This window comes from Lolium perenne, chromosome 2 (genome assembly GCF_019359855.2).
Source record: "Lolium perenne isolate Kyuss_39 chromosome 2, Kyuss_2.0, whole genome shotgun sequence".
Lineage (NCBI taxonomy): Eukaryota > Viridiplantae > Streptophyta > Magnoliopsida > Poales > Poaceae > Lolium > Lolium perenne.
This window is the reverse complement of record NC_067245.2, coordinates 117,516,927-117,541,031: the sequence shown is the minus strand read 5'-3', so window position 1 is coordinate 117,541,031 and position 24,105 is coordinate 117,516,927. Positions and strand designations below refer to the sequence as shown.

Sequence of the window (24,105 nt, the reverse complement as noted above, 5' to 3'; positions counted from 1 at the left end):
GACCAGGCTTCAAAATCTTTAGGTTCGCCAATATTGTTGGTGTGTATGATTTGTACAATATCATCAATGACCTTTTAAAAACACAAAAGGAGGTAAAAACATCAAATACTAGTACCAGTGAGGATATATAGGTAAACAATTTATAAAAAAGAATAGTACCATTACCTCGTTAGTAAGGAAAGATGAAAACAAAGCCTTAAGCTTGCCATTGAGGTTGAAAGGAGAACTAAAAGTTTTTGAGAACTTCTTGCATGAATCCTTTCCAAATGACCTTTCGACCTTGAAGAAAATAAGTGTGTAAGATATAGAACACTAGCATGGTATTTTCAGAAAAAAGAAAAAGTAAAAATACATTTCAGAGTTGCTGTTATTTTTATCCAAAATAACAAATCGTTTAATGGCCTTTTCCCAAATGAGTTGCTGTTATTTTTATCCATCTCAGAGTGTTGCCTAATTCTGTTACGTTTCCAAACAAGTATTCATGGATACTCATCGGGGAGTGAATTTAATCCAAATTCAACACTATCAAGATATGAAACCTAAGAAAAGAAAACAAATTTGAAGTTAGTGCATTAAAAATTGACAACTAGGACAGCTATTATATGTTAAAGGACCAGAACAAAACACTCATAGCTAGAGCATAGTGGCACCCTCCAAAAGTGATTGTACATTTTGATAGTTTCTTTGTCGCCAGCTTGAAACTTCGTATGCTAGTAATTAGCCAGTCATATACAAACTTGGACATATCATATCTCGGAAAACTTTTACAATCTTTGAAAATGTGAAAGTACTGTGTGCTTGGTAAGAGGCTTGAGTTTGGACACAAAAATCTTGTGAAACAAACTGACATGAAGCAAATGAAAATATCTTCATCTGACAACTCTTCCCCAGAGATTAGCTTGTTGGCAAAGAAGTTGACATTTGGAATGGAAGTTACTTTGAAATGAGATAACAAAAATTCACGATGAGCTTCGCAATCAGGGACAAGCTCAATTCCACCAATAGGAAGATCCAAAATATTATGGATTGTTTGCTTATTAACAGGAATGAATTTCTTTGTTAACTGAATTTCTGAGGAATTGGTGTCAAAAACACTTGCTATCCATTTCACAAATCTAAGCGGGACATCTGTTTTCACAAATTTCAACATGCATTCCATTCCATAGAGTTTGATTACAGAAATCTGCTTATCTGTCAATGCTTTGATTACTGTTGAAAACAATTTTCCGGAGTACCTTGTACACACTTTTCTGTCTGCATTCTCCATCCTTGACTTCTTAGACTACAAGTTAAATACATGTTGAAAGTTAAAATCTATCAGAAATTAGAATCTAGTTGCTCAGAGATGCTGTTGATATGTTGTAAATGAACTAATAAAAGATTTTGGAGACACACCTGATATGCAGGTATTGGATTATCACGGATGTTGCTTTGCATTATTTTCCGTTTAAGGCTCTTAACTTTCTGCAAAAAATAGAAACAAAAACAGGTACACGAAAAATAAGTTATATCTCAATGAATAACTTACATATAATTTTCACATGTGCATCTTTAAGTGAAGAACTAACATTTTTCATGTAAAACTCAATAAGTGCCTTATCGAAATTGCTATCTCTCACATTGTCCTGTTAAAAAACAAAACAATACATTCATGAGCAGTTGACCAGATGGAGTACGAAACTAGCAAAATAAAATGAAATTCATATACACAAAAAAATAATCTTAGACACAGGATTGCAGAAGCTTTCTTCATTGTCTTCTGATGAATCATCTTCTGATAAATCATCTTCCACTATGTCTCTACTTGCAAAGTTTGTGTGAAGTTTACCCACAGCTACGATAAGTTGAAAATAAATAGATATCAGAACATACACTGCATATATACTTTATCTACACTACATATACAAATTGTATCTACACTGCATATACAATTTATCTACTCCTACCATACATATACACTTGTATCTATACTGCATATACACTTGTATATACACCACATATACACTTGTATCCATACACTTGTATATATACTCTATTTACATTGCATATACACTACATTGTATATTTACTTTCAAAAACTCAATTCGGCTCCCGGGTGCGTATGATCCCTCTACCATAAAAACATATTTCCAAGTGTTAAAAAATTTTGAAATTTTTTTTGACATGTACATCTCCATAATATATGTGTATTCGGTCAAGTTTCACGAAAAAATGATATTTTTTGTAGTCTAAGCAAAAAGGAGAAAATTTATCTTGTGATAAATCTTTGTTTCACCACCGAATTTTGTCTTTTTTACACACGCCACATGACATGTCGATTTTTTATGAAACGACTTTGTGAGCGCGTAGCACATGACGTGCGAAATTTTTGTTTTAATTTTTTTGAAATTTTAAAATGTATCTGACATGTATTTCAAAATAAAGGGAGCATATGCTCCCATGTGCCAAAACATCACTCCCAAGCTGATACATACAATGCATATAAGGCTTACAATGCATATATACACCGCATCTACGACAATATATACACACCTTTATATGCGCTATACCCATATCACTCCACACACAACACAGAGAATACCACCGGCAATCCACAGCACTCCACAAAAAAAGCGACACACGAGAAACACCCTTCCCGCACACGATTGCAGGAACTCGAAGAAACTTATTCAATGGTCACGGTATACAATTTATCTACTCCAACCGGACATATACACTACATATAAAAATTGTATCTACACTGCAGATACAATTTATATACTCCTACCGGACATATACACTTGTATCTACACTGCATATACACTTGTGTATATACTGCATATACACTTGTATCCATACACTTGTATCTACGATTGTATATATACTCTATTTACATTGCATATACACTACATTGTATATATGCAGGAACTAGCATACCAAATTCCTAAATGCCTAAATGTAAATGCCTAAACCATATAAAACACACCGAAGCACCTAGGCTTCCGTGAGACATCGCTTATGTCTTCAGAACTTGCTAAAGAACTCGCAAAAAAGTGTTCTAAAACCTCATAAGGCTTCTCCTGGTTCTGCATAAAAATTGCAGCTATAGTTCTGCATAAATGCCAACTGTAAAATGTTCAGAAAACTACATATAGACAGCAACAAATCCACAGGGAAATAAAAGACATAAATCAGGATCAAAACAATTCAACACATATCTCTGAAAAAATAGTTTACCTCGTGAAAAACATACACACTGCATCTATGGTTGTATCTACACTGAATTTTCCCCTAGGGAATGCACATAGAAAGGACTCTCTCGTGTGGTCTGCGGTTGTCGGGTACAAGGGAGCGAGACGGCAAGTGACATATGGCCAGGACCACCTAGTGGGCCGGCCCCGTTGGGACCCATCTGGCAGTGGGTCAATTTGCTCGGTGAAAGACCACTGAAGAAATGTCCAGTTCAAACGTGGAACGTCGGACTGTGTGAGTAACAACCTCTGTGACTACCAAAAAAGGAAAACAAGGAGTCTATCTACCCTCTGCACTACTCGGCGAACCAGTTCAAATGGGGATTGTCTCAGTGACAATAGACAACCTTTGGGAATGCCTAAAAAGAAACATGTGTCTGGTGCTCCTGTTTTAGGCAAGGACAGCATGTGCACATAGCAACGTGTAGAGCTTCTAGGAACGGTAGAATCGAACAAAAATAGAATGCAGGGAATGTTAATGCAGGAGGAAGATGGACCATCTCTCTCAGCCACGCAGGGTGTCGGAGTACTGTGGCTTTGTGACTACAATGACTACAATACACATAGCATATATATTGATGAGGTCTAGGTTGTGGCCCGATCTCGCGATTGACCTGAAATCAAGAGGGGGAAAGAGGGAGAGGATGAAGAACGCGAAGAAACACGCACACCAACCCGATACAATCGAATCTTACTCTCGTGGCTCGATGGACCACGCCAATAGAATCAACCGGAAGAGACACGAGGTAGAATTCCGGTGTGAGAGATCGGGGTTGGAGACGGAGACCGTTGAGCGAGAGAGTGGAGCACACTTGAATCTCACTCACAAGTAGCCAAATCCTCAACAAGAGTAGCCTTGATACAAAGGGGATCTAACCCTAGGGAGACAAAGCTCAAAGTTAGGTTTAAGCCATATCTTATCTAAAGAGCAGGGGTGGGCGACCTAGGCACTTATATAGGTTTATAGGGCGACTCGGGCCGAAGAGGTACAAGCAAGACCGACCCAGAAAGGTCGGGTCGAGACGGATCCGTGAAATCCGGTCAGGTGGCCGGTTGGACCGGGGTTGGGGCCGGCCCATCTGGTCCAAACCGGACGCTGGGCTGGAAGGTGACCGGGTGGGGCTCCCGGAGCCCCAGAACTGCTTCCGGTTGGCATCGATCTGGGATCCAGTCTGGACCGGCTGGATCCGGTCTGCCGCCCGATCAACCGGGCTTGTGACTGGTTGGTCCGGCCTGGGGCCCGGTTGGACCGGATCCTGGGCCGGATGGACCTCCTCCTCTCCTTCTTCTCTTCTTCCCTTTGGTCTTCCCTTCCTCTTCGTTGAACCATGTGGCTTCCCTCTCCTCGGCTCCTTGACGCTCCCTTCGGGTCCTTGACGAGATTGGTACCTAGTGACATATAGACATAGGTATGAGGTAGCAATCCGTCCAAGGTTATGTCGAGTTCGAGTGTAGAAAGGAGTGAATTCACCTTCTCATGTATGGATTTCACTCGGGCTCGGGTCATTGGTTCACTTGGGGGAAACGTTGGCCATGATGTAGTTTCGTCTTTGAGCGGGGCTGCATCATATACATAAATAAACACTCCACCCACACTGCATTTATAACCAAAAATCACTATGTATATACATAGCATTTAGGCATTTACATTTGAATTACCTCTAGGTAAAAGCTATGAAACTCCAGATCAATCAACACACACACAACACAGAGTACGACAGAGACAGTAAACAGGACATGGGACTACGCCACACAGAGCTATACTAGGAACTTTACCACTCCGATACAGTTCTCCTGCACACTATATCCACGAAATCGACTGAATCCGCCGACGAAATCGACTCGTCATAAACAAAAAACCACAGATCCAGGAAAAATCCGCCACCCACATCACCAAAATCCGCCACCCACAACACCAAAATACGCCACCCACAGCACCAAATCCGCCACCCACAACACCAAATCCGCCACTCACAACACCAAATCCGCCACCCAGACGGCTAGAAAATGATGCACGCAGCTCGCCTACACACTCACGGAAGTCATTGATGGCTAGAAACAGCGAGGGATTTTTGGGTCGACGCTTACCTTGAGGACGAGCTCGACGTACAACAATGGAGATGCGCCCCAGCCCCGAGGACCCGCAACCCCCACTCCCACACGCAGGTTGCGGAAGGGCGCAAAGACCTGTGCTCGACCGCGGCGGACGGGCTCGTCTCCGACCACGGCGACGATTTCTCCCCTTCCGCGCCGCTCTCTCCCCTTCCACGTCTCAATTTGGGTCGGAATGATTTCGATGCGAATGAGGATCCCGTTGAAGCCGATGTGGGGCCCCCCCGAGCGAAAAAACCAGGAAACAAAACCAGGAAAAGAAAAACCGGTCAAACCGTGTGTGAGCCAAAATATGACTTTTGCCGGATGAAAAATACACGCTAGAAAATTCGAGTGATGGCAAATTAGAAAACAACCGAGTGATAAAAAACAAAAGTGTATCTAATATACTACCATATAGAAGTATGTACGATAATTTATCGGTCTGAGTATGTTCTTACACTATATCTAAGATATTTTAAAACAAGTTTGGTGAAAAAATGAAAGTGAGCATGTAGTTTGCACTATATATCTGAAATACATGCATATGTATACGTAAAAAATAAGTCTACGTAAACAAATGTACATACTGCCTAAAAAGTATTATATATACTACCAAAATAGTCTTATATACTTTATACTACATGTACATACTCTCCGATATGATAGATACTCTATACACTATATGAGAAACACGCGTGGGTATAACTACACCCGGGTGTAGTATCTTTACTATTAAATTAGGATCCGTTGGTACGTACGTCGTGCAGGGCAATCGGTGGTGCGATCGTACGTCCTGGCTCGCCAAATCGTCCTCGGTCTCGTTCGATCCAACGTGAACAAGGCCTCCAACGTGAACAAGGCCTGGTTCCCAATTAACAGTCCAACATGTCTTCTAAATGTTTGCCTACAATATTCCATCGACGTTGTCGTTTCTTGTGGAGAGGATCGCTCGAGAAGTCATGTAATTAGGATTTTCCATGTTGTGTTCTAGGGCAGGGAACACGTGGTCGATCAGTTTCTTTATATCTGCTGTGTCATTGCCTGTAGATGACACACATATATCTTCGGGAAGCCGGATGTTTCCGTCATCGTCGGTTTCCTCGGTGCCGTTACCCACCCTTAGGAGGTAATCCGCGAACCACTTGTCGCCTACAATATTCTCAATCTGGTAAGTACGGTGCTTTAATGCACCATGACATAAATATAATAAATAAATAAAAGGTGTAAAGAGCGTGTGTTACCGTCGGTTCTGATTGTATACTCGGGCATGCTTGTTGAAGGGGAGGCAGGAGGTGAAGTAGTCCCCCCTCTAGCTGAAGGTGCATGTGTGGTCAACGGTAAAGCTATTGCATTTGGGCACGACATCGCGATGGATTCAGCGCACGGGGTGTTCCTCCTAGCCGCATCTTTTGACCTGCGCTGGGCTAGCAATGTCGCCCTCTTCTCATCAGTTATGGTTTGCGTAGATGCACGTTGTCGGGCTGCTCTTCTACGTGTATTAATATCTTCCTTTTGTTCATCTGTTAAACTACTTCGTTTAGTTCTATCTTCGGCTCTTCTACGTGCATTAATTTCCTCTTTTTTTGCTCAGTTGTCAATCTCTTTCTTCGAGCTCTGTCACGTTCACGTCTGGCTTGATTTCTACCTTTTGAAATGCTTGGAATTGGTTGCCTTTGATCTGCAATGTTTGTTTGATCGTTGTGATCCATTCTGCAATGACAACAAAAAATAAAAGGTAAAAACGTGTTGTCAGTCGTAGAGGTATTTGACTGTCATACATTCATGACTGTTTCATACCTTTTGATCTCTTGCTTTAACATCCCATACTCAAATTCTTCAAATAATTAGTGGTAGGTTATTTAGTTTAACATCCCATACTCTAATTGTTCAAATAATGTAGTGGTAGATTATTTCACAGGAGTAACGACCATGCATAATGAAGTGTTAGTTTATCATGGTTCCAATAGTATCGTATTGGCAGAGCATAGTGTGTTTTTTAGTAAATTTAGTGGGCTACTTAACCTGATCCTGAAAGTTTTGAAGTTTTGAAGTTTTTGTTGCTGTGAACTTTTACAGTTTTACATCAAGATCATGGTTTGATTTCTACCTTTTGAAATGCTTGGAATTGGTTGCCTTTGATCTGCAATGTTTGTTTGATCGTTGTGATCCATTCTGCAATGACAACAAAAAATAAAAGGTAAAAACGTGTTGTCAGTCGTAGAGGTATTTGACTGTCATACATTCATGACTGTTTCATACCTTTTGATCTCTTGCTTTAACATCCCATACTCAAATTCTTCAAATAATTAGTGGTAGGTTATTTAGTTTAACATCCCATACTCTAATTGTTCAAATAATGTAGTGGTAGATTATTTCACAGGAGTAACGACCATGCATAATGAAGTGTTAGTTTATCATGGTTCCAATAGTATCGTACTGGCAGAGCATAGTGTGCTTTTTAGTAAATTTAGTGGGCTACTTAACCTGATCCTGAAAGTTTTGAAGTTTTGAAGTTTTTGTTGCTATGAACTTTTACAGTTTTACATCAAGATCATGATAACGCAAGGTGGGTTACTCCACCGGAGGGCATGTGGAGGATATTCGGCTTCAAGCTCTGTGAGAACCACCCGTCGGTCCTACCGCTGCCGCTTCATCTCGAAAATATGCAAATGGTCACGTTCAAAGCGGGAGACAACCTAAACGACGTCGCCGCCAGACAAAACCCATCCATGCTGACGGAGTATTTCGTGGCTAATGAGAAGCACGCGTGGGCTAGAGATATTCTTTACAACGGGTTAATTTTTTTAAATAATAAGAAAATGACCTTCTAGAGTTAGTTTGAATGTGACTAAAAACAATGGTTAATAAAAATCCAACAATGATCCATAATTTATTCATAAAAAGAAGCAAATCTTAGATGAACTTCGCATCGCGGCTTCGATACACAATTGACGACCCTTCATCATCATGTCGAACGTAGAGACGTTGTCAGGGAGGATGCTTCGCACGTATCCGAACCAATGGGGCCTCAGGTTAGGGAGCGCAGGTACGTATTTAACGACACAACAATCGTGTAGGTCTGAGTCTTCTTGTTTTAGTCGGTCAAGTTTCTTCTCCTGCCCAGATCCAGCCTTTGAACATACAATACCAAACTGGGAAAGATAACGAAAACACGAACAAAAACACATTTAGATTGAACGAAAGCGCATAGCGACGGACGAAACTAAGAAATACCTGTGCGTTTCAACGGGCTAATTTTTATTTTTGTGAAAAGATGTTATGGTGTAGCGTTTGTTGGTGCCGCGTTCGGTCTGCTGCTTAGCTGGACCCGCTGCCTCGCGTGGTACTCCAGCCTACCTTCGTCCTCGCGTTTCGTGCTCCACCTGAAACCCTCAAGCCACTCACACTCTTCTTTAGGTCCCTTGTCGTCGATGGGTTGATCTTCCCATTGTGGAGGCAAGGAGATTGAACGAAACTGTGTTAAAAAAATTTGAACGAAACAACCACCTTCGTTTAGTATAGTACACTTTATATATGATGCTCATATAAATTAGCTCCAGTGCACTCATCTGCATAAGAATAAGAAGCAGCTAAATCTAACCTGCCAAAAATTCAATTAAAATTAACAAAACCTTGATGATGAAAAAGGCTAATCCCTCGGCGCATTTGTCGTAGAATCTTTACCTACTAATAAAGGAAGTAAGGTTTCTCCCCAAAATTTTCGTCCGTTTTAGAATTGCCTCTACTTTTAAAACGAAATTACAAGATAATGCCACCGCTGAAGTAACAGAACGGTTCGATCAATCGTGGGAAGAATCTCCGTTGCAGGCCATCCATGGCGTTTGTGGTCCCTCGCGCTGCAAAGGGCCGTGCATGTATTAATCACTGGGCCGCAACCCGCAAGCCATGTTTCGTTCCATCCAAAGGCTGCATTAGATACGTGACATATCAGAATATTTTATTCTTAATAGTCCCACCTCGCTTTATTAGAACAAATTCTGTCAGTTTATATACGTCAACTTTCCTAAAATCAACAAGCCGCCTCATTAAAATTGGATTAGAAAGGAATTAAGGCAGCCGCCAACTATGGGAGCGAAGGACGGTAGGGGCCAGAGAGAGGCCCCGAGCGATGAACGACGGCCTCGAGACTCGGGCGGAGTAGAAGAATTGAGGAGAAAGGAGGAGACGACGGACGGGGGGACGAGCCGCACCATGAGCTGAAGGAAGATCGAGATGGGGGAGCCCCTGCCGTGAAGCTCGAGATAGGCAGGATTTCCTCGACGAAAGGCAATCGAAAGAGGCAGAGTGCTATTATTTCCACCAGATCCGCGCGCCGCTGTGTCATGGGACTATGGGAGCGGGGACAGAAGATTGTGGACTGTGGAGGATTTAGGATAGGGGATTTCCCGGAAGCTGATACTCTTGCTCATATAGTTGGATGCGTGAGGAAAAATAATGGAGGAGAGAGGTTAAAAAGAGGATAAGTATTACATGTGAGTGGTGGGAAAAAAATTCAGCCATATTAGTGCAAAAACAACCATTTTCTTTTGGAGTTCTCGGCTTATCTTATCCCATAGACAAGAAACTTGGGAAAAACTAAATTTCACCCGTTTCGTTTAGGGTTGGTAAAATCACTGAATGAAATTTAAAATCTTTAATTTTCACGTACGTACTGAGTACCTACGACAAACCTATGATGCTCGCCAGTCATCAGCATGTCGTCCACCGTCCATGCTCGCTCATCACCACCCGAGAGCATTGCCATCCATCGTCCGCTGCAGTGTCATAGGAGGTTACCACACTCTACCCCTTGCTCCTCTCCATGTCGCTGGTATCGGAGAGGCTATTATGAGTACTGTGGGGTCCTGAACACAGAACTATGAGATCTAGACGGCGATGCGGCCAGCGGCCTGATATGGTAATAACTTCTCTTCATGTGTGATGGTTAGATTTATTTTACTACATTTTTTAATTTTCCTTTGATTCTGATCTCTAGCTGCTCAAAGCAATACAAACCTACAGTCAAAAAAGAGCAATACAAATCCAAAATGTTCATTAAAAAATGGTCCAATCTATCTCCTAATTTTATTGTTTCCTTCTTTCTGAAATGTAATAATAGATCTGTGGGTCTGTAAGTGAAGAATTTCTATTGGTATATCCGATAAGCTACAATGCAAATAAGAAATATATATAGAGAGTGATAGATTATATTATTTTCGGGAATTGTCATGAAAATTATGAAGATTATTTTCGTGCAAAAATTCAATTCTACAAACGTTTTTAGTACTAAATTTTGGAACCGTTATTACAACATTATATCTGTGTACTAGCTATAAATTCATTTGGTGTTATATATTTCGGAATTATAAGTATGCAGTATTACAAATCGGTGCAGGGTGGAACTCACAGTATAATATTTCCAAGATTTCTTATAATTGCTATGAATAGGGAAAAACGTGGCCACCATCTACTATCACGATAAAGAGGAGAATTATCAACACATACGGTTTAAACTTCTCCCGGTGCAACGCACGGGCAATTTTACTAGTCTATACCTAATAATAAAGGAGCTAAGGTTTCTGCCAAAATTTTCGTCCAACTTTTTTTAGGACGGTTTTACCCTCCCACCAAACCGCATATTACGCCAAATTGCCATAGTACCGGTTCGTTGGTTTCCTTGGTTCGCTCTTTCTTTTCTCCTATCCCCAAACGAAACCCCTCCCAAAAGGAACAACCGTGCGCCGAGATCCGGGGATTCCCGAGATGGCGGAGGTTCTGGCGGCGGCCCACACGACGGAGGAGGTGGGGATCCGGCGGATGCAGAGGAGAGGCGGTCGCCGCAGCATCGTCGGTATATCTGCAGCCTCCCGCATCCTGCCCGGGACGCATGCAGCGACGCAGCCCAGAGCTGCTCTATAAGGTCTACATCGGAGGCCGCTCGACCTGGACCTTCCGCGGCAGCGCCCGCCGGCTCGCGCGGCCTCGCCCGTCCACATCAAACGCATCTCTCCCTAGCACCCAGCGCCTGCCGAGGCACTCGATCCCGACCTCGCGCGCTGCAGCCGAGAAGAGCACAAATCCGGAGATCCCCGTGATGGAAGAGGCTCCGCCGGTCACCCTCGTGGCAGAGGACCTCGCGCGCTGCAGCCGAGAAGAGCACAAATCCGGAGATCCCCGTGATGGAAGAGGCTCCGCCGGTCACCCTCGTGGGCCGTGGCAGAGGAGGGGGTAGCCGGCCCCCGATGGCTGAGGCTCCGTCGGCCACCCACATGAGGAGGTGAGGAGCGGCGTACAGAGGAGGAGGGGCTGCGGCACGACCCTCACAAGTTCGGAGGCGAAGGTCCACGATGGTGCAGCGAAAGACCGCCGCTGCAGCGACCATCGCCATCTACAGGTTCTTCCGATTCCACTAGCTCCAGTTCGTCTCCAACAGACCATGTTATGTGACGTCTTAAATCATAAATTGTTGTATATGAATAGTGAAATTCCCCTTTCTAATAGCATTGTAATTGATTTCAATCATTCGTTCAGTGCATAGATAGCGAACAAAAATTCAGTGCTCACTAGATGTTTGCTGTTAAGCCTACAAGAATTTGACTATACTTATCAATTCCCAGTTTAAAAACCAAGGTTCTCGAGTGTTGTATGACAGGATCCAATCTGATTTGGATGGGGCATCCTAATGTAAGCAACTCTTTATCCTTATTCACGTGTAAGCATCCTAATGTAAGCATCATGTCTTCTTGATACCCGGGAAAGAGTTTTGTTGTCAGTGACACAACATCTGAACACGGCCCAATGACTGCGGGCAAATGCATCCGCTTGAAGAAATGAACTAACTAAGATATACTTCCCCAATATCAATTTCGCTGCAGTACCGACTACCTAAGTTTCGGATGTTATTTGAAAGGTAACTACAACATACTTTCTGACGATTTGTGTCATTGCATACACATACTCTACTGCGAACACCGATGAAATTAAAGAAACTGGATAGACCTTTCAGTGTCTGCTGGAAGTGCTTGAAATGATAAAAAAAAAACTGCATACGTTCATAGATTGTGATAGTGATGATATATGGTCAGATGAACCTCTTGAGGTTAACATAATGACGACTGTAACCATGTTTCATGCTATGAGCGAGCAGCTGGAATGTGTGCCGGCAAATACAAGGGATTAATCCAAGTTTAACTTGACAAGATCCATGTGTGTGCAAGATTTGACATATACTTAGTTACAAAAAAATTGAGCTTCTAAATTATTACAGCGCGAGGCGAATTCAACTGTATCTTCTGCAGAGAACAAAATATATTTGTTGTACAGTTTCCAGCTCTTTCAGGTGTACGCTATGCTGATGGACAGATCTGCTTTTGGTATTGGCCAATTGCTCAAGTGTGAAAAGTGGAATCTTCTTGACTTGTTGCCTGTCGACGAAGCTGCATAAATCAACGATTGTGAGACCTTAAGTCCCTTGCAGTTGCCTGGCATTAGGTAGACTCTTTTTTACCGGAGAAGAATATCAATTACCTTATCTGGTGAAAAGCAAACTAAGCTACATTTGTTGACTATTCTTTTCGTTCATTTTTTCGCTTTAGAAAGCGCAACATTGACATGTAATGTGATTCTGTAGGTATTTGGCAATGCTAGCTCAGGGCGAAATGTTTTTGAGAGGTTAACTATTGCACCACAGTAAGCACATTCTTGTTATGCAATACATGATGCATTAAAAGAAAAATTCCAGTTATTTTATTTTACGATGAAAAGATATATGGCAATTCCAATGTCACTATTAAGAGCTATAAGAAGGTATTGTTGTCTAGGAAAAAAATTAGATCGTGCTCTATCATAATTCATAAATGTAGATGGAAGACGGGAAACAACCGAGAAGCATGACCCCACCGTAGCCTAAAAATCAAAACTAAAGTTGATACGGTTTCGTGACCGTAGCAACGCACGGACATTTGTGCTAGTTAATCAAAATGTAGGCTAAAATATGTTTAGATCCATTGAACATGTGACAAATATTTAGGTTTAGAGAAGTACATAAAGCACACAAATATTGAGATCATGCCCGGTTTGCAACAGTTATGCACCTAAAAAATTATATATTTATCTGCCAAGTAAACAATGAACTGCATACAACTAATGAATCAGAGTTAAACATCATCCGGCAGCAGTTAATTTTTACCGGTATTGTCATACGAGGAGAGCATGTCCTGCAAGCGCACCTCGATATATTGGAAATCGTCACAGATCGTATCCTTGTACTGGTTGCTGACCAGTTCTTCATTACCCAGATCCTATTTTCATACTCTTTCTCAAAACCAGGCTCCCACAAACCTTGTCTTGATACGAGGCCAGCGGCCGTCTCCACGCGCAGCCGAGCCTCAGCGTCCTGCAGCTATCCCCTGATTATCGAGCTGCCTTCTGTTCGTTCTGCCGCTGCCTCTGCCCTGCTTGCATACTCGTGCCGCGCCATGGCCCACCATGGAATAAAGCAGCAGACAAAGGATAGGGATTAAGAGCAGTAAATAAGTTCAAAATGTATAAAACAGAAAATTGTCTTGTTAAGAGCGAGCTTACTGTTCGGTCATCATTGCTCTCATCGTCAGCGTCCTCATCATCATCACTGCTGCACATCTCACCATCTTGACCTTTCGCCTTTGGGAGAGATGTGGCAACAGAAGGTGAACCACAAGTGAGGACAAGGTAGGATTTCTTTGCTTTCGAACTGTCAGAGGAAAGGCATCAGCAGAAGTCTACATCATCAAATTCATAAGACCGTTCGCACACCATGGCTTCAAGGCAATGGAATTCTTACCTATGAGGCCAGTCAATAACCACTCCACCAGCAAAACCAGCATTCATGGCAAAAGACACGAGCATTTCAGTTTGCTTCACATTATCAGCATAGAATTGTAGAACGGCTCTTGCTCCCCTTGCTAGGCATCTATATAGTGATCCAAAGAAAGCCCTGAAAAAGCATGCACACGTCAAGGTTAAGAACTGGTTGCAGATAACTCAAGGGATACACTACAATATAACTTCACGTACTTTAACCGCAATCTTGGTTCATGAGATGACTTGTCGGCATTGCACAACCACTGTATACAGTCGACAAAAAGCAGTAGTAAAACAATTAGAAATGAAATAAACAAGGCAACTTAGTTGCAGAAACAAAACAAGAACTTAAGAGGTTAACCTGGACTGCTGAGATACTGATTGCACCATCAATAACTCCTGGGCGCAGGCCTAAGCCCTGGAAGATGAATTATTATAAGTATAGTAGCTCAAAGCAGCACAACTTGTGGTTACAGCTGTGAAGAGCTTGATGTAGTTGTGTATGTAAAGCAAAGATGTGAAATCATGGTAATTTCGCACGGGCAAAACGACTTTGGCAACCATACGGTTACGGAGAAAAGGCAGTACTGCAATGTTTAGGTTCTTTGGATTCATTCTACTATTTTGCCACTACACAAAGGTTTGAAGGCCCATCTAAATTTATGGTGTCAACTGATTTTTAGATCATGTTAAACAGAAGTCGTGTTCACTATTATCATACCAAGAATGCATTCTATCCGTTGTTTTGACGGGTCCGCTGATGTAATCAGGATCTTTATCTGTAATGAAGGATGTCCACAAGACAACTAAGAATCACACATACAACTCAAGTGTAACACTAAGAATCACACAAGACAAGCCTACATGACATCTGGAACTAAAGTCATGACATAAACAATTTTTTTACCAAGTCATGACATAAACATGGCATCTGGAACTAAAATTTCTCCACTAATCCAACGACACAACATGTAACTAATTTACCTCGCCCATGTCTGCGAGTAGGAGGTCACCCTCTGCTTCCCGCTCTAGAGCAACGTCTGCAAGGGAAAACAAAAGTGAAGCTCCAGAACAGAAACTTAAGCAACTCACCGACATGCCCGTAGTAGCTAGCAACAAGGTGAGTGGAGTTCTCACCAAGCATGGACTCTGAAATATCGCAGCCAATCCAGTGGTGGCCATGTTCCGTCAACGTCTCCCCGCTCAGTCCAGAGCCGCACCCTGCGATTCACGTACCACAGTTCAACCAAAGGAAACATAATTCTAGCAGTAGCAACACATGTAATCGGACTGTGAGAGAGCGCAGGGCAGAAGCAGACCGATGTCGAGGAGCATCCTGGGGACGCCATCGTTGGGGAGGGCGAGCAGCTCCAGCGCCCTCTCGGAAATCCTCGCCTGGATTTCGATGATGCGGGACGAGGTGGTGTACTTGCGCGCCTCCGACTCGTTGTAGAATATCTCCGGCGGCGCCTGCACCTCCGGCCGCGGCATCTCGCCTCCGCTTCTCCCTTCGCGCCGCCGCCGCCGCCGATGAGCTCGCTCGCTCGTGTGCTCCTGCGCCGCCGCCGCTGCTGCGAGGGTTTCTCTCGGGTACCGCTACCCACGCTGCGCCACACGCCTTTATGGGCCGCTGACGGGCCGTGGGCCGTGGGCCGTAAACCCATACAAAACCATTTTGATGGGCCCATAAGCCCACGTCCCAATGAAGAAACCCTAGTAGCATCTATAAAATCTCCCACCGGTCTAGGTCAGCATCCTCCATCACCAGAAGCAACCGCCGCCGCCGCCGCCGCCACCGCCGCCGCCGTACGAGCGCTCGCCGTCCCCTCGTCGCCGGAGACAGTACGAGCGCCGCCGCTCCACGCCATGGGTAACCATCTGACCCCCTCCTCACCTCGTCCTCTCTACTCAGTTCGTTCTTCTCGGTTTCTGATGAGCTGCGGTGGTGCGCTCAGGTAAGGTTCACGGATCGTTGGCCCGCGCCGGGAAGGTTCGGGGCCAGACGCCCAAGGTGGCCAAGCAGGACAAGAAGAAGCAGCCGCGAGGCCGCGCCCACAAGCGCATCCAGTACAACCGCCGCTTCGTCACCGCCGTCGTCGGCTTCGGCAAGAAGCGCGGCCCCAACTCCTCTGAGAAGTAGATCTGAGGCCCTTTTTTTGGTTCCCTAGTAGCTCTGTTCCGTTCCAGTATGCATGTTTTCCAGTGCTGATGATTATTAAGACCTGAGTAAAGATCTGTATGACTGTTATGTTGGAAATGGAATATGCTTGTGTATGCGTTGCTTACTATTGCGTGATGTTTTCTTATCCCAATGCCATCAATCATTTGTGTTATCTAGATAGTTATATTAGAATCGTCCAGATGTTTTCCTGTTTTACTGATTGCTTGTAGGTTTTAGTTATTTGAAAACTTTATTGCCATTGGTTTTTTTTCTGGTGATGGCAGTGACTACTTGGTAATATTCAAGCTCAACAGACCAAATCACAGGTCATTCTCACTTGAGATTGATCCGTATGCCGATTATCCCGCTGAACCGAGCCATCACAATTTATCTTTTTTTTGCTTTTAAGTTCGAATTTGCTTCTTATCTAGCTAGTTTGGTGTTAACTAGACTAGAGTACTTGATTTCAAATTTGTTTCTGTTCTTCTGCCTTGGGTAGCTCTGAATTGGTTCAGGGAGCACCAGTCGGAGATACGTGCCGATCTATACAACGGCATTGTGGATAGCATCACAGCCGGAGAGACTCGCGCAAGCGCTGTAGGCACAAGGATTGTTCTCCCATGGAAGTTCCAGGGGTGCTTCCGAGACATGAAGCGCAGGCATATGGACGCCATGGCGTTGGTGCAGACGTACGGCAAGCCTGACATCTTTCTGACGATGACCTGTAACCCTAACTGGCAGGAGATACAAGATGCACTACTTCCAGGACAAACCCCTCAGGACCGACCAGATATTGTGGTCCGAGTGTTTAGGGCCAAGCTGGAGATGATGAAAGAGATGCTGACCAAGAAGCATATTCTGGGCGTTGTGAAGGCCTACGTCTACGTGGTCGAGTTCCAGAAGAGGGGACTCCCGCACGCCCATTTCCTATTGATCATGGACTCAAAATATAAGCTCATTGTGCCAGAGCAGTACGACTGAGTCATATCCGCCGAGCTCCCGGACAAGAATAAGTACCCGGAGCTATACGCCATAGTCGTGAAGCATATGATGCATGGCCCATGTGGTGTCCTCAATCCAAACAATGTGTGCATGCAAGATGGGTCGTGCAAGTGTAGGTACCCGCGGGAATTCAATGAAACCACCGTACAAGGGAAGGACTCATACCCCATTTATCGGAGACGGAAGGACGGTCGTTGTGCGAAGGTTCGAGGCCAGATGCTAGACAACAGATGGGTTGTGCCTTACAACCCCTACCTCTTGCGGATGTTTGACTGCCACATCAATGTGGAGGTGTGCTCTAGCATAAAGGCCGTCAAGTACCTATATAAGTACATATACAAGGGCCACGATCAGACTTCGTTCAATATTGAGAAGCCCGACGGCGATGGTAACATAGACGAGATCAAGAGATTCGTTGACGCAAGGTGGGTGACTCCACCGGAGGCCATGTGGAGGATATTTGGCTTCAAGCTATGTGAGAACCACCCGTCGGTCCTACCACTTCCGCTTCATCTCGAAAATATGCAAATGGTCACGTTCAAAGCAGGAGACAACCTAAAGGACGTCGCCGCTCGAGAGACCCCATCCATGCTGACTGAGTATTTCGTGGCCAACCAGAAGCACGCATGGGCTCGGGATATTCTTTACAAAGATTTTCCGAGAAGCTTCACATGGCAAAAAACAAAATACTGGAAGGAAAGGGACAAGGGTCAACAAGTAGGCCGGATCGTGTCAGCCCATCCTGCTGAGGGGGATCGCTACTTTCTGAGGGTGCTGCTAAACCATGTACCAGGCTCAAGGTCCTTCGAAGATCTCAAAACAGTGGACGGTGTGCTATGTGATAACTTTCGTGAGGCCGCCGAGAGGAGGGGTCTCATCGAGGCCGACAACACGCTCGACGAGTGTCTTACCGAGTCAGAGCAGTTCGCCATGCCAGCCTCACTCAGGAGGCTATTCGCAACGATCTTAGTATTCTGCGAGCCCGGAGATGTGCGCGGTCTTTGGGATAGGCACCTTGAGGCGATGTCTGACGACTACCGACACAAACACACAAGATCATACCAAATTTGGATTTCACCAAACCTTGTCCATTTTGCAAACCAACACCACCACTGTGTGCCAAACATTATTTGAATCACACCCATAAAATATTTTGGCCAAATTCAAATCCAAGTTTCATGCGGCCATTTCATCAAACACCTGGTGTGCATAATTCTGGTTTGAGCATACATGCTATTATCCTTTGGATCTTTGCCTAAACCAGAGATCAGTTGTGATCATTACTGTACTTCTTCACCCCCTGGACCAAACCATGCACTTGCAAGCAATGATCAAAGCAAGGATGGGACCAAACCATGGCCATGCCGTGGGCATGCCACTCCACCATGCCACTCATCACCCTGCCCTCTCCTCTCACCTCAACCATGTCCTGGAGACTCTCCTCTCTCCCCTGATCATGACCACGCCAGCCCTTGGCCAAGGAGAGACGCGCACTGCCCAGCACCGTACGTGCCCAGGACGCCCAGTCATGCCAGCGCGTGCACGCTCGCGACGCACGGACGCGCCAGAGCACGAGCTCGCCCAGTCGCCTCAGTCCTCCCCTTGACCTCTGCCTCTGCCCAGAGCATCACCACGACACCAGCAACGCGCCAGACATGCCCGCTCACTCCCCCGTGCCCTGTCTCCGTCGTCCTCGTCGACGACTTCCGCCGGACCAGTGGCAGACGCCGAAGCCTCCCGAGCCATCCCGTCCACCTTTTTCTGCGCTAGCAAGCACTCGATGATCGCCATGATGCCAGGAACCACACGCCGTCCTCGCCTTGCCCCTTCGCAGCCCAGAGAGCCATCGCCATGGACGCCACCGTGAACCTCCGCAGCACCCCTCGCCCACTATAAATAGAGGCCTCCCCCGCTCCAATTCTTCACACCATTCCACTCCTCTCCTCTCACTGATCCTCCTCGAGCAATCCCCCGTCCCAATTTCACCCACAGAGCCTCAATCGATCGCCGGAGTGCCGCCAGTACTGCTGCAAGATCGCCGGAGCTAGGAGCCACCCCAGGAGACGCCGCCGGTACCAGAAGCCTCACCATCATCGACAACCTCGCCCTGCATCAACGCCGACGATCGCCGGACCTCTAGTGAGCCGCCGACCCCCTAGGCTCGCCGCCAGTAGGGCTCGATCTCGTCGGAGACGACGATGATCATCCGCCATTCGATCGTGATCTAATCCTACGGTCCACCGCTAGCGTACCGTTTCGCTGTGTAAATAGTCGCTGACAGGTGGGTCCCACTGTCAGGCAGCCCACGCGTGCGAGATGCGCAGTTGGGCCGGCCCGTTTTCTTTTCTCTCTGGCCCAGTTTCGTTTCCCGCCCGAGCCCACGAATTCAAATTCGATTTATTTAGTTAATTCAAATTTCAATACTGGTGCTGTGTTCAAAATTAAATTACTTCAAATCTACAAACCCAAATTGAGTGATTCCAATTTTGTGTGAAAGCTTATGAAATTATTTAGCAAACCCCACTGGTCTCAAACCCTAGTTCATTATAGATCACTTGCAAGAAAAATAACAATTCAGTACCTTTTCAAAATTCAAACAATTATTAAAAATCAACCATAATGAATTTTGAGGTGATTCCAATTCTCATAATTCACATTTCAAAAACTCTAATTGTTTATGCAAAAATAGGACATAGTTGTTTCATATGATCACGGGCTAGATTCAAATAATGGCTATGTAGTCATTTCTAGCCCATTTAAATTATTTCAAATTTAGTATTTCAAATCTATGAGGTGTAGCATCTCATTTAAATCACTTTCCCACGTAATTTGATGTGAGGTGACGACGTTAGTTTCATGGCCTCATATTCGGTTATTGGAGGATATTAAATCTTAGTAATTATAAATGACAGGAAATTATTTTCTTGCTCTGGTGCTTAACCCGCCTTCTCTTCCATGTTTGTATTCCTATTCGTCTTGCAAGTTGAAATATCTAGTGCTGAGTGCTAACCCAGTATTTCTGTGAACCGTAGGTTTCTAAGAGCTCTAGAACATTACTGGATGTATGTGATGTATGTGGCAGATTAGTTGAGTCCAAGTTTGAAGATTAAATTAGTTAATGTTTACGGTTGCTAACCTGTTAGTTTTATTTTATCAAGTTCTGTTAAGTTCAGTTTTGAAATGTTGTAACTGAATATTAGGAAACTTTTAATAAGGCTTATTTTACAGTACCTTTTACCACCACTAAAGAGGAAGAGGTATGATTTAAGAGAACGGTCAGGATTAAACGAGATACATTAGGCCCGGCAGCCCAACAAGAAGCAGATAATGAAAAAATAGCATTCGGCCCAGCCCACGCTTTGCCTAATCGGTTGCCCACGGCCCCGACTCCCGACCTCTCCAGAAGCAAGCGAAGACGCCGCTGCGTCTAAAAAAAAAAGCGACTCTGCGTAACCGTAAGGGGCAGGTAGAGTTCGGCCGCTTCAGCAACATAAATAAACATGCAAAATATCTACGTCACTTCAGATCGAAGTACTACCGAGTACTAAATTACACTGGAGTATTTGTTTCTTCATGACCACTACAGAGCCGGAGCCATCGATGCTGCCATGGAAACGGAGCTGCCGCAGCGGAGGCCATGTCGTAACCTAACTGTGGAGAGTTCAGATCGGAGTACTACTAATTTACAGTATTTTTTTCTTCGTGGCCACTACAGATTGTTGTACGTATTATAATTTATAAATAAAAAAGGTTAACCTTAATTTGGTCACATTGTGATGTCTAAACTACCATACATATTTTAAAGAAAATAAAATACTTTCTCCTTTCCAAACTTATTGACAAAAAAATTGTAGATTCGCTTTTATTTACATACTAAGAAAAAAAAACACGTCTAAACACATCCGTTTCTAGATAAATCTGCAACGAATAATTATGAACGAGAGGACTATTTTTATCAAAAAACAAAATTGTGTTGATAGTGCATATTGTTAGAAAAAATACAAGGTATGGTAAACATGCAAACCATACTGTGAATGCATCATTTAAAAAATTAATTTTAAGTTATTGTTGTTTCGCAGCAACCCGCGGGCATAGTGCTAGTAAATAAATATATATATCTTTACTATTAAGCGTGGATTGGTGGTGTCCGTACGTGAAAAAAGCGATTCGTCCGTAAAAAAAAAACCGGGGATCCATCGGCCTTCCACTTCGCACGTGAGGAAAATCCGGGAAAACCGGAACACAACCCCGTCGCTCCTAACCATGGTCCTCACCTCTGCGCCGCGACCCGCAGGACCCTCCGGGCCGCCGGGCACGACTCCCTCTGTGATCGCCCTGCTTACTCCCACTGCCCTGATCTGCAAGATCCGCAGTCGTCCTGCTTACTACCCCTGCCCCGACCCGCAAGATCCCTCCGTGTTGCCGGGCACGGCTACCTACGGGGTCGCCTCTTCTTCCTCCCGTCGGCTTGCGGGCCGAGGGAGGGCGTCCATAAGGGCTGGCAACGGGCGTGGAGGTCGATCGCGCGTGGCAGTCGGATTAGTTTAATAGGAAGCTCAATGATGGATGAACTGCTCGCATCCACAGAGATTTCAGTGGATGAGCAGAAAAAAAATACGAGGAGGCGGCGAGCAGGAGGCCTGAGGATGCGGCAAGGTACTGCGAGCAGGCGGCGCAATCACGGCAAGTGGGAGGCGTCTAGGACGGAAAAGATGCAAGGAACCGCCGCGGCGCTCGATAGACCTCTCCCGCGCAGTCGAGCAGGCCGTCGGGCTGAACGATTCGGGGACGCACTGGCTGCAGCCGTCGCGCAGCTCATCGGGGCGGACACCGTCGCCTGTAAGGCTGCAACACCCCTTCCTCGCCTTGGGCTCGCCGGGGCAGGGCGACCGGTGCTGGAGTATAGGCAAGCTCGAGAGGAAAGCGAGGAAATAAACTGCATCAAAATCTAGCCGGCGCGACTTCGGAAACGCAGCCATGGGCAGCGGCGCGAGTTCGATGTCACAACCATGGCACCCAAATCCAACTACCAGGAGCTTACCGGCGATGCTGCCAAGGCAGGCGCCACAACCATGCCCGGCGGCTCGGGTCGCATCCATGGCAGCCGAAGCAAACTAGCTCTATCTCGAAAAGCGTGGCCGATACCACCTCCCGTCCAGCCCCTTTCTCTCCACCGCAGTGGAGGATTTGGATTTATTTTAGTTCGGCATAGTCTCAGGAAAAGAAAACGATAGTCAGATTTTTATGAGGAATGAACATACAGTTTGTTTGTTCAAAAAAAAACATACAGTTTGTGGTTGCAAAAGATGCAAGAGAAAATTAAAGATGAAGCCTAGCACCGGATTTGCAAGATTTGATGCCGATTTAAGAGACAGATTTGGAAGAAACTTCACTTTGGGACATGATTTTAGGAGGAAGTTCAGTCTCACGCTCTCACGGAAGGAATAAACTGATGGGAAGAAACAAAATTCCGGGAAGAGAGAGAGAGAGAGGTGGGTCCCAGTAGGATGGTGACCGCATCATCGCATCGATGTGGGATTGAGCTTCGGTGACTTTGCCGTGACTTTGGGTAACTGACATGTGGACCCTTTATTATATGGGTCCCACTTAACCCTATTTATAAGTCACTCAAAGTGACTCAAAGTCACTGATTTTGGGGGCTGGCAAAGTCACCGGAGCACTGTTCATCGATGTGTTGGAGCATTAGGAGTTTACGTCCACGCGGAAAAAAAACGTGTTACAGATTGGGCATTCGTGGAGACACAAATGCGGCCCAAATATATGTCACGTTTGCGTCTCTGCCAACGCTGCGCGGTCGCACCAAGTGACCGCGTTGGTTGCATCCATGCCCGCTAGACAGAGACTAGGTAAGCAAAATATCTCCTCATTACTACTCGTCTACTACTGGCCGCCAGAGGGGTCGGCGCCATCATTGAATAGGTCATCGAAGCGCGACTGCCTGATGCACACTTTCCGTTGTGCACGCCGCTAATCGAACATCTTGTCCTGCCGCCTACGGTGTTCGAGGCCTCGACCAGAGAGGAGTCCCAGTGGACTCTCTTCATCGCCGCCACAATGTCGGCGTGGTAGCGGGCTCTGTCCCTAGCCGCTGCCGCCACCGCTTCGTCCCAGGCGGCGATGGCGTTCGCCAGCTCGCGATTCTCATGCTCTACCCGCGCGGGCTCCGGCCCCCTCCGCACAAAAGAATCTAGGTCAGAACACAGGTACGCCCGACTCATGGCGAGCACATGGCTGCGAGCTTCCTCCGCTGCCCGAACCTGACGACGATCGGCGTCCCCAGGTAGGCTCTCGAACGACGCGAGCAGAGCCTGCTCGTTGCCGCTAAACTCGAAGCGGATGTGGTCGTCCTCGTCGTCGGCGGAGATGTCGTGGATTACGGCGTCCGCGGGTGTGGCCGTGGCAACGGAGGAGCCGCCGCAAGGGCGGCATGTGATGACCCAGCGTACCACTGCATGGTGTAGTACACAAGTCGTTGACATAACACAAGTGAAACACCGTTCCACTCATATTACATCTCTCAGAGTGGTACAACAGAAACATATGCGAGTCCAAGGTATGTCTATAGAAGTACACACGAGCTGTTTACATAAGATCAACACAACCTCCTACTTTACAGTGAGGTAAAACTTCAAATAAAGCTCCAGAAGAACGACTCGTAATCTATCTTATTGCTAACTCAAGTTCAAGAGCTACTTGGCTTGCTATAGAAATCTAGCCACTTAGGTGCTAGGATTAGGGAAAGGTTCCCTTCTATTA

The 24,105-nt window shown here is 45.3% G+C and overlaps 2 protein-coding genes, 1 long non-coding RNA gene and 1 other non-coding gene across 9 annotated transcripts; 2 read left to right on the top strand and 2 right to left on the bottom strand.

Moving 5' to 3' along the window:
- Positions 1-911: 911 nt before the first annotated feature.
- Positions 912-1,635, bottom strand: LOC127328824 (uncharacterized). Its single transcript, XR_011750949.1, has 3 exons — positions 1,569-1,635; positions 1,396-1,464; positions 912-1,282 (listed from the first exon to the last, which is right to left on the bottom strand). It is a non-coding gene; the product is annotated as an uncharacterized lncRNA (long non-coding RNA).
- A 6,532-nt stretch (positions 1,636-8,167) lies between these two features.
- On the bottom strand, positions 8,168-15,772 carry LOC127333563 (18S rRNA (guanine-N(7))-methyltransferase RID2). 6 transcript variants are annotated; one of them, XR_007871352.2, is made up of 9 exons: positions 15,485-15,772; positions 15,303-15,386; positions 15,150-15,205; positions 14,527-14,583; positions 14,379-14,428; positions 14,146-14,298; positions 13,513-14,055; positions 8,559-8,799; positions 8,168-8,476 (listed from the first exon to the last, which is right to left on the bottom strand). XR_007871352.2 is itself a non-coding variant. In XM_051359943.2 (7 exons), exons 1-7 carry the CDS (start codon positions 15,654-15,656, stop codon positions 13,737-13,739), a joined length of 891 nt encoding a protein of 296 aa, XP_051215903.1. In that variant the 5' UTR covers positions 15,657-15,772; the 3' UTR covers positions 13,410-13,736. The 6 variants fall into 6 exon arrangements, 1 of the variants encoding a protein (XP_051215903.1); XR_007871355.2 differs by having other exon boundaries at positions 8,168-8,440; XR_007871353.2 differs by having other exon boundaries at positions 8,559-8,765.
- Positions 15,773-15,926: 154 nt separating this feature from the next.
- LOC127333565 (small ribosomal subunit protein eS30z/eS30y/eS30x) lies at positions 15,927-16,453 on the top strand. The gene is made up of 2 exons (XM_051359944.2): positions 15,927-16,035; positions 16,121-16,453. The coding sequence occupies exons 1-2, from the start codon at positions 16,032-16,034 to the stop codon at positions 16,303-16,305; spliced, it is 189 nt and encodes a 62-aa protein (XP_051215904.1). The 5' UTR covers positions 15,927-16,031; the 3' UTR covers positions 16,306-16,453.
- Positions 16,454-16,602: 149 nt separating this feature from the next.
- Positions 16,603-16,708, top strand: LOC127337325 (small nucleolar RNA Z107/R87). Its single transcript, XR_007873736.1, has one exon. It is a non-coding gene; the product is annotated as a small nucleolar RNA Z107/R87 (small nucleolar RNA).
- The last annotated feature ends 7,397 nt before the right edge of the window (positions 16,709-24,105 follow it).